The sequence below is a fragment of the Rhea pennata genome, chromosome 8 (assembly GCF_028389875.1).
Source record: "Rhea pennata isolate bPtePen1 chromosome 8, bPtePen1.pri, whole genome shotgun sequence".
Taxonomy (NCBI): Eukaryota; Metazoa; Chordata; class Aves; order Rheiformes; family Rheidae; genus Rhea; species Rhea pennata.
The window spans coordinates 29,036,588-29,053,027 of NC_084670.1; the positions used below are offsets into that span (position 1 = coordinate 29,036,588).

Consider the following 16,440-nt stretch of genomic DNA (forward strand, 5'->3'; position numbering starts at 1 on the left):
TGGATCCCTCGCTACACAGAAATAGGTCTTCAGCTGTATCCAATAAGTCCTTAAAAAAAAAAGGAAAAAAAAAGATAACTCATAGACAGGGTGAAATAAAGAGTTTTTAACTGTACCAAGTGGTTATTCAGATCTGTTTTAATAAGTGTCTCTTAACACCTGCATACATTTGAAGTTCCTTCTTCTGAAGGGACTTAATTGTCAAAGGCTCATTGTCCAGCACTGTCATTAGAACTAAATTCCAAAGTAGAATTACTGTAAATATTGAAAGCAGAATATTCAGGTATCTATGTAAACCTTCCCACTTAAAAAGCAAAAACAAAAACCAAACAAAAAAGTGTCCTAATTGTGAAATTTTAAGTGTAATAGTACACTTAAAGTATTAAGTGTATTATTATATTAAAATGAGCATTGAATTTCAAATCATCTTAAAGCAGTACAGTATTAGTAAGTAAAACTCATCGCTATCTTGTAAAATATTTGAAATCAAATATTTGATTTGATACAAATCTTTGAAAATATTGTAGTCACCTCTCAATCTTTAAGAAGAAGAAACCATTACTGTCACTCAGGCAATATGGTGCTCACTATTTTCATTCCTTTTGTTTTCTAGCAGCTTTTATTAGTGTGCATGGTAGATAATTTTTGTTTGAAGAAATGATCCAGATCTCTTGAAAGTGAAAGGAATGAGAAGAAGAATGCTCAAATGCTTTTTTGAATCATTCTTCAACTAATAGTGAAGCTACTTTACAAGCCTCTCTCTGTTCTTCTGAGAACTGGTTTTGATTTTATTAAGTTGTGAGTTCTTTAGAACCCCATGTTGTCCATATCTAATACATTTGCTATCTATCTGCTGCTATATTTCTTTAGGATTATGTTGGTGATTTAGCAGCTCAAATATCAAATGATGAAGAGGAGGAATTTGTGATTGAATGCCTGGGAACCCTTGCAAATTTGACCTTACCTGATCTCGATTGGGAACTTGTGCTTAAAGAGTATACGCTGGTTCCATACCTCAAGGATAAGCTAAAGCCAGGTCTGTACAAGGTTGAGTTAGTCTTTCAAAGTAAAGTCTGTTTCCATCTAATATTTGTGGATATTTTAGGAAACATAACATTGAAAAACTGAAGTGTATGTACACATGAAGTGCAACTGCCACAAGATTAAGAATTTCTAAGGGACAGTGCTTTCTGCCATCTGTCTTACCAGGTTCTGCAGAAGATGACCTTGTTTTGGAAGTGGTGATAATGATTGGAACAGTTTCTATGGATGACTCTTGTGCTGCTCTGTTAGCCAAATCTGGAATCATTCCTGCACTCATAGAGCTTCTAAACGGTATATTGAGATCTTTGGGCCTTGCTTTTCAGAGATAGTAAGGTGCTGTAGCAGCCTGCTGACCCAGAGGCATCATTCCTTTTCTCTTGCAATACAGGGGAAGGTGTTTTGTTTATGAAAGGAGGAACAGTTACTCCATTACTGATAGACACTGACTAATGGCCTAGTTGATTTGATGTTACCACACCTGTACAGTTATGGCTGCAGTCTGTGGTATTTCTATTTGATTGGAGCAGGGAAGAAAAGAGTTTGTGTTGTCAGGAGATGAATCTCACATGCATACCACTGAAATGTCTAAATGACTTGTAAGAGCTAGACATTTTTCAAAACACCAAGAGGTTCTGTTTGTGAGACCTGAACTGAAACTGTTTTGCCATTGTAGCTCAACAGGAAGATGATGAATTTGTCTGCCAGATCATTTATGTCTTTTATCAGATGGTCTTCCACCAAGCCACCAGAGATGTCATTATTAAGGAGACTCGTATCCTTTTAAAGATCAAACATTTAGAATGTCAGTACTTCATTTGCCATCATTGATGCTTGGCCCATGTTTCTCTTGCATAAACCTCTTGGTCTCAGAAGTCTCTTCGTAAATGGCTTATTTCAGCTGAAGGGAAGACCCCCCATACACATGCACAAAAAAAAAAAAAAAAAAAAAAAAAAAACCCACCCCAGAAAAACAAACAGAAACAAAAACCAAGCAGCTTAGGTACACAGAGGAACTGCAAAATGAATACCACAGTGGAAAAGTTAATTTGATCTGAAATGGGGATGACCTGTTAGTTCCTCTCTGATCTGAATTATTCTATGATTTGTTTTGCAGTTCATAGCTGTAGGTCATAATCTGAATAAAAATTATATGGAGAATCGACAAACATCTTGTTGCATTGCACTATTACATGAATATGTTGCATAGTCTGAGGTTAACAAGTACATTAAAATACTTCTAAGATGTTTTAAATACTCTAAGACACTGTAAACGCATGCTATTTCTGTATTTTGTGTTCACCTAGTTATCTTTGCTTTTTGTTTGGCATAATTCTCCCAGCTTCTCCCTGCCATCAAGACTTGGATTTATGTTCCTAACTTTCCTCTTTCTCCTTTTTTACCTGACTTTTGATGACTGAATCTGTTCTTCACATTTCCAGTTCGTATGTGTAACAGAACATAGGACCCTTGCAAGCATAACAGATTAGTGATGTAGTTTTCTAGCAACATAACTACTTCTTAATGTAGCTCCTTTGAGCTCTGATGCATGTCTGAGAAGTTTTTTGGGAGATTGTTCTTTGTCTCCAGTTTAGACTCTGGAATGGCTAGCTTTTTTTAAAAAAAGAAAAAAGCAACTATTACTTATATTTATCTGTAATGATGAAAAGCCTTTACCTTCAAATACCACTTTTCTTTTTCAAATTACAGGACTAGTAATAATATTATGGTTTCCACAATAGACCTATCTTCAGTATTTTTGAAATAAATACATTGAAAACTTTGTTTAACATAAAATACTCCCTAAAAATGACAAAAACTTTTTCAACAGATGAAACAATGCCACATGAATTTTTAGAAAATGTATGTTAGTCCAAAAGGCATATAATGAATGGATTTCTGATGGCAAATTAGAGCATGTGATGGCGCACAAGTTTTCTTCAAAAATTTGAAAAGTAGTAGAGTGTCTTAAAATGTGAATTAATTTAATTAAAAAAAAAAGGAGGGGGGGTAGGGAAAAGGCTGCTGAACTTAACATGTTATGGAAAATTCCACAGGAGTTCTTGATGAAATTTGCAGTTGGAGGAACCCAGGACTGTGTTAAAACTAGCATTTGTATCCTTAACTGTTTCTTCCCAGAGGCTCCAGCATATCTTATAGACCTGATGCATGATAAAAATGCTGAGATCCGCAAAGTTTGTGACAACACTCTGGATATTATAGCGGTAGGTCTGACTTTTCTCATGTGTCATTCAAGAACCTCTTTGCATGACATAATTTGGAAATAGTGACTGGATAGCAATAATTTATCCTTGCGGACTGAAAACATTTTTCATGAGCAACTTCTTAATCACGTAAGTGAAAGATGAATTTTCATGAGACAATGATAGTCATTATTCTAAGCTGCTTACCAAGTTTCTTTCCAGAAAGTGCATATGTACTTTGAAAATCCATACCAGTTAATTACATACTACAAGCGCTTTTTTTTTTTTAATATATATATATAAAAAAAGAATACTTTCTTACTGGGAAAAAGAACTATTAATAACATTACATAAGTATGTCAAGCTTTCATTTTTTTCCTAGTTCTCCAAACAAATGGCTCTTGTTACCCAGCAGCTTTTAGTCAACTTTTCTTTAATGCCTGATGCCAGTACTTGTTTGGAGGGGAAAAAAAAAATAATGTGGATGGCAATTCTGGAGCTGACTTTTTTTCTGCTGGAGAAGGTTATTAAAGCAGTTAATATAATCTTGAAGTTTATAATGTTGTTCTTATCTTGTGAATAGGTTTCTTTTCGCTACACAGCTTAGTTTGTCCAACCACTCACTGATCAGAATAAACTTTTTGGGACAGTTGTTTTGTACGGAACTTGGAAAAAAAGAAATAATACTAAATTGTGAATACGTGTTGCCTTATCAGCTCTTATAATACATATAGCATGTGTGACCTGCTTCTGGGAATCCTGTTTTTACAGTACAGTATAAGTCCTTGGCTCCAAAAGCATTAACATTTTCAAGGTGCTCTTCATTAAACAAAAACAATCTGATAACTGATTTAAACATTGCATTTCATTTTAAAATCCTTTTTGGACTGTTTAATTGAATGGACTGTTGACAAAAAAGGAATTCCACTATATAATAGTGTTTTAGCATTCATTAGATGTCCAGGTCTTTTGGATCACAGTACCTATCATGAAAGTAAATCCTATATTTAAAGAGAACTGAGCTTTGAGTTGAGGGTATTATTAAAATCTTTGACTACGTAAATGCTTTTCCTACTATCTACTCACTGTCATCTGCAGCAGAATTGTGCGTATTGCAACTTGCTCTCAGGGAGGTTTTGTATATAGTAAGACTTAAATTCTACTCTGTACAGTATTATAGCCTTATGTTCTTTTCTTTTATGCTCTAATGCCTCCTAATTTACTAATTTAATATTTGTCTAAAGTAACAAATAAAAGTACATAATACTTTTGTTAGTGGTTTTTGTTTTTGAATGGCTGCTGTAGCATTCAAAAGGGGCAAGATTTTTAAAGATGAATTAGCACTTAATACTTATTTCTGGTGGGCATATGTTCATCTTGCTGATGTCATTTCGAGGGAAAACTCTGGCTGAAACAGTAGAAAGACTTGTCTACTAGGTGATGATGGACACTATGCTGAAGATTACATTCAAAACTTTTGTCATTCCAGGGTTAGTGCAGTTTCTAGATGTCTTAGTGGTTGATTAATTCGTATGAGAAAGTTTTACAATATGGTACTCACATTTCAGTAACTAGATTATTAATAGCATCAAATCAGCAGATCCATGACCCTCCAACCCCAATTCTGAGATCTCCTTTTTATGTTAGTAGTAGTATTCAGCAATGTTTATTGGGTAGGATCTAGAATAGTAAGTATATTGAGACACAGTTTCACATTCAACATTAACCTCTGACTAAATTTTTTTTAAGGAGTAATTTTTATGGTGGACATGAATAAACAGAATGGTGTGATAATCAATGGGAAGGTCCTTTCAGAACTTGTAGGAAGCTCTGAACAGGACTTCTGGGGTTCTGAGGAAGACTAAAGGGAGGAAATGAACTGATACTGCTGCTGCTGGGAGTGTAGAAGAAGAAACCATAGCATATACTAGGAATATTTTGTATAGTAGTAGATCATTTCTTTCTTTGGTGCTGGGGCAATGCCACATTTATGGAGAATGGTTTTCATTGCTATGTTAGAATTCCCTTTCTCAGGAGGTCTTCTCTACTTTCCACTGGGTCAGTGTTGGTTTATAAGTTGCAAAAACCACAGCCATCACCCACCAGCCTGCCTGGGGAGAGCAAGCCCAATAGGCCCACTTCTCTGGGAGGCAGAGGGAACCACTATTCCATTACTTTCTTGGCTGTATAATAAATTGATTGCACATCATATCCTAATACCAGCAGTCAAGGCAGATGATAACGCGTCTTGGATGGTCTTGGGAGAAAATATCAAGCATTAAGTTATCAGACCCTCAGATCTTGATAGGTGTTTTGCCATTCAGTTCAGAGGATATGGTAAAGCAGCGTGTGAACACTGAGGTGTTTGGCTGTGTGGAAATTTTACACTGTTAGTACATTCTGAGGTATCTGGATAGATACAGATTGCAGTCTCTAGGACTGGTGGAGCTTCTCATCAGTGCTAAATCCATGGCAAGAAAAAATTAAGTTTGCAGTCTTGTTATTCCATACATGCTACACAATTAGTTCCTCTGATGATGGAAATCAGAAATTAAATGCTGAAGAACAGAGATTTGACACTTGAAAGTAATTGTTTTCTCAGACAAATGCTGCTTTCACTCATCAATAAACTCTATACAGTGTGATTCAAATAACACTGAAGAAAATCAGATGCCATATAAGCCTTAGGGGAGATATGCTTTCTGTAGTAAAGTAATTGTCACAGAAATTATGGAAATGTTACACTAGTGATGATTGTTTAATATAGCTTGGCTGGACTTTACCACTGATGAACTGAAACAGATGTGTTGCTTTAGCATGGTATGTATGGGGAAGTCTAGAGTTTGCACTGGTAGACGCAAGATATCCATTTTGTCAACAGAAAAGTCTGTGTTGATAACTTAGGAATGGATCAGTTCTGTGTCATGTGCTGAGTCTTGACATCAAGCAGGGAGTTCAGTGAACTTTACACCTAACCTGGACAGGTTGGAGATGGCTCAGTTAAAAGCGTGGAATCAATGGCTCGTTTAGGACATTCTACAGAATTCTCAGCCAAATGAAGTTGCTTCTTCCGCTGAATCAGAAGCCTGGACACCTGCAGTGGAAGCTTGTGGAAAGAAGTATCAGTTGGCCTAAGATGGTTTTATTCTGTTCACCTCAAATAGATGGTATTATCAAGAGCTGTGAAGGTCATTAGTCTCTTGGGTTTTTGATCCTCTTTCCTAGTTCTTCATTGTTGTTTTTTTTCCTGTTTATTCAAAGGATATTTAACCATAACCAGACCTTTGGACTGTGTAGTCTAATGAGCCTCCCCCCTATTTTTCCTGTTCAGTGTCTTGAGTAGTTTTGAGTCCAGGATTTACTGTACCATTTTGGTTCTCCTGTGGTCTGCAGTGGATAATTTTGCTTTCTGCAAAGCAGAATGTCTTCTAGATAGCTACAGCATTAACCATATGTGCCTAAGGCATTATTCCAGCTCTCATTCCTTACCCCAACTAGTTGTAATGAAAAGTGAATAAAATTTACCTCATAAGGAAAGCTATGTGTTAATGAATGGCTCGCATCTTTCTCTGTTAGCCAAGTGCCCTGGCACTGATCCTCCATGTAGCGAATGCTGGAATTTCACATAAGAAGCAGGAATGTGCTGTGAACTGTCAGTGCTTTGGGATTTGGGGTCAGCTGTATGAGATGTTGGCCAGCTCTCTCAGAATCAAGGAAGAGCAGACCACAGGGATTTGGTGTGGACTTTATTTGGATAGGCACTGTACTATGAAAATAGATAACCTTTGACTCCATCTTGGTGTCCTCATTCCATGAAAAGTGCTGTACTGCCTCCAGGAAAAGAGGTTCAACCTTCACTTGTCCAGATTCGCCACTTCTGTGGTGTCTCTGTCATCCTCTAACAATTCTGAATAGAGGGAGGTAGGGAGAAGAGTAGCTAGGATACATGTTTTCAGTGATCAACTCCTGCGTTGTTAAATTTGAAATCAGTCCACTTTGGTGGCTTTGTGTGGTAAAGCATGCACCCAGCAGGAAAGGCTCTACCTGGACTGAAAGAACAGTGACCACACTGGAGGGAACATCAGAAATGGCAAGTGTGTCCTAATTCTTTTTGTCTTCACATAAACCTGGTTTTGTAAGATTTTCTACGTGCATTAGTACTTGTGCTTTAGAACCATGAAGATGAGCCAAACCACCTCTGCCAACTACTGATCTCTGTTACTTTCATAACAGTTGGCCGGGGGTTGTGTTAAATTTTTCTAGAGGAAAAAATAACTTTTTTCAGCTACTGACAAACCCTGTGGAAGGTGTGCATTTTATGTAGGCATGTAAATTTAGGAGGCATGAACATTTTCTTCTTTCTCTACTTTGCCGCTAATTTCATGCTGTGGGCTTCTTTCAATTCATTTCCTCTCAAAATATGTTTAGTGAAGAGCTTGACTGTAAAGGAGTCACTGGATTGCACAGGTGTAAATGGTGGAAGGATCTTTTGGCCTGTGAATGAATTGCCCTCTGGTGGTACTTATCCTAAGGTAGGTGTCATAGACACCTGCAGGAGGTGATCCATACCATCTGTTTCTCTCCTTGGTTAGCAGAGGCACATAGCTTAAATTACATGCCTAACTTCTGGATAGCTGAAGTCAGACAAGATAAATCTTTCCCTAACTAATAAACAGTCAGTTTAAGCTTTTATGTAAAGTGTGTTTTTTAGGGATGGTTAAGTAATGAATAAGGTAGCATATTGCTTTACCAGCTACGTTCTTAAACGTAATGAGTGTTCAACTTACTGTATAGCAGCTTCAGTTTAGTATGAGGAATTGTATCAAATGAACCCTATTACAGACCCAATTAAAGGGCAACCACATTAAAGTGAAAAGGAAAATCTGTTTTTCATCAGTTGTGAGAAAACACAAAGCAGATCTGTGTAGCTCTGTGTTATCCTATAGCGTGTTAATCAGATACAAGGTGTGACGGAAGCCAGTGACAAAGGGGACCCCTGATAGGGAACAGACACGCTCTGATAATAGGCCAGTTAACGCTTCATAATATTTCAATGGTTCAGTAGTAAACAAAGTTGGAAGTAGAACTTCAAAAAGGATGGCACATTCCATGCAGAGTCAAACCATGCATCTTGTATGACACTCCTGGATTTATGGGAACCGAATGTTAAAAATGGTGACGTCAGGAAGCTCCAAAGAGAATAAAATCAACTTTCAGAACTTCTCTTTTTATATTACTGAGCTCACAGTGTTTGTAGTGCTGGAGTACAAGCACATTCTACCCACCTTCTTCTTATATCTCTCCCAATTTCTTTATTGGCGTAACATTTAGGAGGACTGGAGGGGATAAAGCTGTTATCTTCATCTCAACAGTTTTCTGATTTCATTTTTGCAGGAATTCCATAGTAAAGAAGACATGCCATCATGTTTAACCAAAAAAAAAAAAAGAAAAAAAAAATAAAAAAAGAAAGAAAACTTGATGTATTTTAGGGAACTATTTTACCCTAGCTTTCTTTAATTTAGTTTCTTTGTGCCATTTGACTTTAGTCCTCCATTTACAGCTTTTCTTCCATTCTGTTATTTCGTTAGTCTTTGACCTGTTGGTGTTTCTGCACATTTCTGTGGAAAATCTACAGACATATTCCTGGTCAGGCAATACCTAGATGAGCTTCTTGGTGTTGAGGTTATGTAATCATTTAGGTTATTGCAAATCCTCTTTAGGACTGATGCCAAAAATGAAACTCATGACATCGGTCAGATTCTGTTATGATTGTTTCTTTGTTCTTGTTGCCCATTCACAGTGAAATGTCTGTTAAAAAGTTAAACAAAATACTCAAACTGCTTGAATGGATAAAGAATTTTTAGTAATATGAAAAATGTTCAATCTCATAGCCAGTGATTTGCCAATAAATTGCTGATCTTGTTTTCCAAAGATTAGAGGAATGATTGCAGTAAAATACCTGGAAGGTTGGAGGCTTATATACAAGATGGGAAATGTAGAATAGGTAAGAATATTCTGCCCTGTTGCTATTGTATAAAGAAAAGAACAGTCAGTATCTGAGGAATTTTAACTAATTTTTAGAAGGATATAAGTTTGTGGCTATTTGTGACAGATGTTCAGCCTGTTCAGACAGTGATGTGGAATGGAACAGCGGTGTTGTGCAAGTGAGATTCATTTAAGGTTGCAACTTTGGGAAGATTTCAAATTTTATGTAGTGTACTTTCTTAAATGTGAATTAGGAGTTTAACTACTGACTTTTCTGGCCTTTCTTAAAGCAAACAAGGTAATGTAAAAGCAGTTCAACTTCCCTACAGATTATTTAAATTTGCTGTTTGTTAAATCCCTCCTTCCCCCCCCCCCTCCTTTTTGCAATCATGATTTCTGGAAATAATTTTCTTGGGATTGCAGAACGATCTCTAGCAGTTATAAGGTATTTCTCTAAAGCTTGAAAGTAATTCACAGCTGCTGAGGGTTGATAGTGCATAACAGCTCTGGCAGATACAGCAAAGGAGACATTCTCAAGATGCTGGTCAGAAACATCGTTTAAAGTTGTGCCCTTTCATTTTTTGAGTGTCATTTTATGAATCTCAGTGATGAGCTTGCCTTTTCCAGGGAGATTTTTGTTTTGCATTGTTATTTTTAGTCTTTTCTTTTAATCAAGAGTGAAAGTGGGGAAAGATCAAGAAGCAGAAAAAGTATCAGGCATTTTCAACTCTAAGGACACTGCATTACTATGTGACTAAAAGGCACTGAAGTTTTGGTTGAAGCCGCTAGGGACTGTGACTGTCTATAGATCCTGCAATGATATTTGCACTGTATATGGAAGTTATGTGAGAGACCCAGGATTTGAGCAGGACTACTTCTGTGCCAAAATGATGCAGAGGGGAATTAGAGGGGTCTAGTAATTAATGCAGATGAGGGGTAAAATGTAAGAAGTTCAAAATATAAGAATGAAATGCAAGAAATTCAAAATGATGGCATAGACAGGCTTAGAGCCCCAAATCTCCAGGTGCTTTCATGGATGTCCCATCAAAAAGGGAGTTTACATTCTGCTTTAAGCCAAGAGAAACAAACTTGCAATTCCTCCAAATAAAGTTCAAAAATCCTCCTCTACAGAATAATGGCTTTGTGGTTGCATGATGAATGCAACATGATTCCCTATGAAATCTTGGGGGCTCAAGATAGACTGATTAGCAATGTCAGAGAACCCTCTGCCTGAATAACTGAGCCAGCTGTTTTTTGTGTTATCAACCAGTCAGGAGGATGGAAAAGGCACAGGGTGGAGAATGTTACCTATGTCAGGTTAATAGCGGTGAAGACAAGGCAATTTGAGTATTAACTCAGTTTAAAAGCTCATGTTCAGTCCACAGAGGTTTCAAAAGTTTAGCTTAAGCTACTAAGCCAAGTTATTCTGTCTTCACTGCTATTTTTTGACTTCAGGTTATAGACAGATCTGTTCTTGTACATCTAACTGGAGCAGTTTAAGAAATTACCCCTTCTGCAGCCAAGACGTTGTCACTGATTATGTGAATGCTTTTCATCCTCTTCAGGTCAAAGTAAAACAGATTTTTAAAAATGAAAAAACCTTGAAGTGCTCCAACTAAATCTCCAAAAGTTGTTCTTTACAATCCTTTGATTAAAGAGGTACCAACCACTGTGCATTATTTGTGAATCTGCCCAAATTGATTACATCTGCAATTTTTATATGTTCATGTGTTAGCTGTTCCCTATCTTTCCAGTAGCACTGAGAAACTGAGTATTGTTACTGAGTGACCACAGATCTGTGGATATTCAACAGCCCATAAAGCCCCTTTATAGTACAATCAGGCTGTAATCCAGATTGAAATTTCATGTCTACTGTTTGTTTCTATAGTGGCCTGAACCTATCTCCTGTTTCCTTCAGCATTCTAAAGAAGATCGTCTCAGATTTTAAGTCTGTCTCTTGAATTCCCCTATTGCTTTTATTACGAACGTTGTATGCCATTTTTCTGGGAATTGAGTATAAAACACAGAAAGCCATTACAAAATTTGACAAGAAGTTGGAAATGAAATTCTATCTTACTGGATTTTATGAAGCAAAATACAAAAATTGTTGATTTTATCAAAACCTGTTTTGTTACGTTTTCTGGTAAATAGTTGTTCTAGTGAAATTTTTTCTAATGAGGACATTCAGGGTATTTGGTCAGTGTTCATATTTAATCACTGAGATTCCCCTGAAAATTGGCAGTAATTGCTCTTCTCAATAAGAAAAATGAGAGGAGAATAATAACTGAACTACTACAAAGCAGGAGGTTTTTCTCAGTGATGTTGCATTATAAACCACGAAGGGAAGATTATATTGCTGCTGCATGTATAAAAAATAATAATAATGCCTGGCATTTCAAAACAGTTGCATTTTTTACTCAAAGCAGGCTGCAGACTGAATAGATGATTTAAGTCATTGAGCCCTGAAATATGCATCTTGCACTGACATTAAATTATTCTGGCATTTATCCTTTGAAACCAAACAGTTTTGTCTATACCTGGTTCTAAAATCTTATTTGGTGATTTTTAAAAGGAATATGATGAGGAATGGGCTAAAAAAATCCAGAGCGAGAAATTTCGATGGCACAACTCTCAGTGGCTGGAAATGGTGGAGAGTCGGCAGATGGATGACAGCGAGCAGTATCTCTATGGGGATGATCGTATTGAGCCCTATATCCACGAAGGGGATATTCTGGAAAGACCTGACCTTTACTATAATGCGGGTAAGGCAGCATATATTAGTGTTTGGGACTGGGTTTGCTACCTCTGCTTGTTCTTGGAACCAGAACTTGATCTGTGGGCATTGAAACAACCTGCTGACATAAACTAGCAGGACAGTTGCCCGTCTGTGCTGGTGGGAGATTGTAGTTGTTAGGATATTAATGAAGGATTGGGTACAGTATATCCATAACCTTAAGGACTATCACAGGTCTCTAGAAATGTGAGTAGATCTACCTCAGAGAGCTAACTGAGCATGATTACCAAACTGAATAAAGCTAACCCACACCTACCTCTTATGTCCATAGCTTGTTTGCTTGGCAAACACAGGCAGTTTCTCATCCCTGTTAACTCCACAGAGCCGTACAGCTGTGGGATTTGATGCTGAGTTCTGTTCTGCCTTATGTGTTGGTTCCATAATGGAATTTTTATAGCAGAGGGTGATGCAAGACCTTGGAAGATTCTCGTAAAACTTGTACCTTCTTTAGCAGATGGAATCATTCTGTGACTTTTTGTTAATCTGTGTTTAACATTTTGCAGTCATGTTATTGCTGTCAAGAATTTAATTTAAAAAATCAGAATAATTATAAAGAGTAGTAATGTTCTTATTTGAGATTTAACCCTAATGTATTTTCTAAAAGAAAAAGATGTTTCTCATGATCATTTTTTCTTACTCCTATTGGTAGCTCATAGTGACACAGTTCTGCACAGTTGAGGTTCTGGATGACCTCAAGTGGAATCTGCTCTCTTGATCGTTTGGTAAAGATTTTGTAATTGCTAAGAAAGTAAAAGTTGTCATACTGGATTTAGGCAGTGATGTATCTAGTCCGGTATCCTCTCTCCAGTGGTCGTTCTTGCCAACTGTTTCAGAGGAAGGTTCAAGAAACCCTGCAGGAGACAATCATGAAATAATTTGCCCACAGGATAAATGTCTGCATAACCTTTAATAACTAGGTGTTGGCTTGTTCTCTCAAACTTGTGGTTTTATATCCTTTCCAAACTGGAGGATTGTGTGCACATACTTTTTTTTTTTTTTTTTTTTAATAGCTGATTTTGAGTCTGTTTGTTTTATTTTCCATATAAGTGTCCAGTCCTTCACTATGAAGCATGAGTCACAAAACTGACTCTGGATGAATTTGCCGGAGTAGTAATAAGCAAAACAAAGCCACTGAAATCCATAAACTTTATTGGTAATTACTAGGAGAAAATAAACATGCAAGCTCTCAGTAGCATTTCTAAAATTATTCTTAAAATATATCAGAATTTAAGGATTCTTATTCATGTACTTAGTTATGTATGTCACCCATATCAACATGCTTTCGTAGCGGTAGATATTTTTCCCTTTTGAATCCTCTAGCTTTATCTTACTCTACTAGGCCTACAAGGTTAGTAGTGTGAGCCAAGCATAGTTCAGTACCAGGGTCTCTTGTTATATCAAGTCTCTTTTGGACTTCCACAGCTAAAGATGTGAAAGCATGTCTGCTGTAATCTCCAGTTTCCAGGTCTTAATAATAAACTCTTGCTTATTTGACTGGGCTGTTTCTTTTCCCAGTGGTGTAAGCTAGAGAGGGAGTGTCACCAGTAACATTGAATTTCCTGGCTTTTAATCATTTATGTTACAGGCTTAATGTTATTTGAACAAAGATTTTTGTGTTGGAATTGATATTTGACCAGGGAAGGAAAGGCAGTTTTCCAATGATATGTTCTGCAGATGTTTGAAAAGTGCTTTTGTTTTTGGAGGTATAAGAGTAAGTGATTATATTCAAAATACAGATTCACTTTTCAGGTTCCTTCCGTCAAGTGCCAGTAATGATGTGCTTTTGAACTCCGATAGATTTATATTTTTGAAATGTAGCCAGAGGGGACACGCTATTTTTTTTGACAAGGCTATGGGTTATTATACCAATTGGAGCAGGCATTTGGATTTCTGAAGGACAAAGCCTGATATAGTCAAAAATACCAAAAAATGCAAAATTTTGTCCAGTCAGAAATTAAATGTTTGTATTTCAGTGTGATCATTTTACAGATGATCTGCACTGATAGCTGATGTACAGTACAAATCTCTACTCAGCCCTAACAGTTCTGGAGTTCATTGATGACCACATGAGTTCCTATTGCCCTAATATACCAACATCTCCTTTGCAGAATAATTTAAGCCTACATCAAAAACTTGGTAGAATGTCTGAAGTTACGTTCATGAGCTCAGTGTCTCCTTTGCTTTGAAAATACATAACCCTAATTTATGTTGAAATGTACATAACAACAGATGTCCTTTAACTGTAATCATATTATATGCAGCTGATGTTATCCATGTGCTTTCAGTTTCCTATAAATTCATGTGAGCCATAACTCTGACTGTTATGGTTTGAATGTTAGCACTCTTGATTGAAGACACTTTAAGTAGCTATAGCTCTAGCCTTGGAGTTAAAATGTAATGCTTTCTTTATTAATAGAAAGAGATTTAGATGATGTTTTTAAGTGTCACTACTTTCAAATAAATTCTAAGCAAACCTAACTGTTTAAAATACATTGGTACTTAATTTGATCAATCTGAAATACAGGGTATAGAAATGCTGATGTTCCACCTCTTTTTTTTTTTTTTTTTTTTTGTGTGTGTGTGTGTGTGTATGTGTAAAATACAGGATAGGTGAAGAAATAGGACAATGTGGCACAAGTGTGAATAAGAGCCATTTCAGCTCTCCTCCCCACTCTATGGTTATTCTGCATCCCTATGATAACACATAGCACGTGTGTCTATCTGAGCATGCTGAAAGACAATAATATAGATTGTGCCAGAGCAGTTGCTCATAAAGTGATGCTCTTTCACATACTGTGTACACATGTATGCAATTAGAATATAGCCATATACAGCTATCTTACACTGCTAAAATGTAGTCTGATCATGGCTAGCATTTTTCATTTACAGTCTGTTGCATTATGTTCAGTCACTTTCCCATGAGATATTATCTTCTAAATGAATCTCTGTAGCACCTCATCAAATGTCCGTCAAGAAATCTAGATGTCAGTTCTATTCCTTTTATCATTTGTCACTATATTATCTTCAAAAAGCATCAGGTAAATTCATAAAGCACAGGGAGATTTGTTTGAATGCTTGACTCGTCATCTTTAAGCCCCTGTGTCTGTAAGTAACTTTCCACTGCTTCCTGCACAGGCAGTTTTAGTAGTTTTTAAACCACAGAGGTTAAGCTAAGTGGCCTGTGATTCCCTGGATCTTATCTCTTTTTCTTTAAAGTGGAATGGCATTTGTTACTTCCTAGTCATTAGGAATCTTTCTCTATCCTCTGCTAAACTATTAAAGTATTAGTCAGCGTGTATCAATTTCTGCCATTTTATTTTATTATTTTTTTTATTTGTGCTTTCTACATGGCAAGCCTGGGTTCATTTTCATAGAGTAATGGAGACAAACTGAAGTAGAGTCTGTTTTAATGAAATAGCTCATTTTATCTAATTAGAGCCTAATACTAATTAGCAGGTAAAAACTATGCCCTTAATATTAACAGGAAATGTGTTGGGAATGAGAATAGAGAAGAGTTAAGCTGGATTTTCATTCAGTGAGGGTCACTTCACTGACTTGACTTCAAAGATGCTCTGAATTTACACTGATGTAACTGAGGGAAGGTGTTAACCCCCTGATTTCCTGTTCATCCTTATAAAGCAAACAGGAGCTGTGAAGTCTTTAAGGAATACTGCTAGCTTTATGAATATTTGCATCTTCCTATTGCTTGTGTTTTTTATGTAAAAGAAAATTTGAAAAATTGTAATCCTGGTATGCATTAGGAAGAGTGTTGCCAGCAGGTTGAGGGATGTGATCGTTCCCCTCTGCTCAGCACTGGTGAGGCCACATCTGGAATACTAGGGCCTGTGGGCTCCCTAGTACAAGACAGACATGGATTTACTGGAGTGAGTCCAGCAAAGGACCACAAAAATGATTAAGGGACTAGAGCATCTCTCATATGAGGAAAGGTTGAGAGAGGTGGAACTGTTTAACCTGGAGGAGAGGAACCTTGGGGGGACTTTGTCAGTGTGCATGATGGGACAATGTAAAGAAGATAGAGCCAGACTCTTCTCACTGGTGGCCAGTGACAGGACAAGAGGTAATGGACACAAACTGAAACACGGGAAATTCTGTCTGAACACAAGAAAACACTTTTTTTATTGAGGGTGTCTGAACACTGGTGCAGGTTGCCTGGAGAAGTTGTGGAGCCTCCTTGGAGATGCTCAAAACCCAACTGGACGTGGTCATGGACACTGTGCTCTAGGTAACCCTGCTTGAGCAGGGGACTTGGACCAGATGATCCAAACAGGTCCCTTCGAACCTCAACTGTTCTGTGATATGAAGGAGATGAAAGAAATGGTTTTGAAGCTGCTTTCCTGTTTTATTTAACTCATTTTAAAAGATACAGCAGTGAAGAGCTGAAGCATTAAGACCTTT

At 37.0% G+C, this 16,440-nt stretch overlaps 1 protein-coding gene across 2 annotated transcripts in view; it reads left to right on the forward strand.

Moving 5' to 3' along the window:
- Positions 1–16,440, forward strand: part of KIFAP3 (kinesin associated protein 3) — a 70,608-nt gene that overhangs the window by 33,895 nt on the left and 20,273 nt on the right. The window contains exons 14-18 of one of the 2 annotated variants that reach the window (XM_062581866.1): positions 871–1,036; positions 1,210–1,335; positions 1,718–1,816; positions 3,181–3,266; positions 11,803–11,992. In XM_062581866.1, coding sequence (XP_062437850.1) covers positions 871–1,036; positions 1,210–1,335; positions 1,718–1,816; positions 3,181–3,266; positions 11,803–11,992 — 667 coding nt within the window. The remainder of the gene's footprint in view (positions 1–870; positions 1,037–1,209; positions 1,336–1,717; positions 1,817–3,180; positions 3,267–11,802; positions 11,993–16,440) is intronic. The other variant, XM_062581867.1, reaches the window with a different exon arrangement.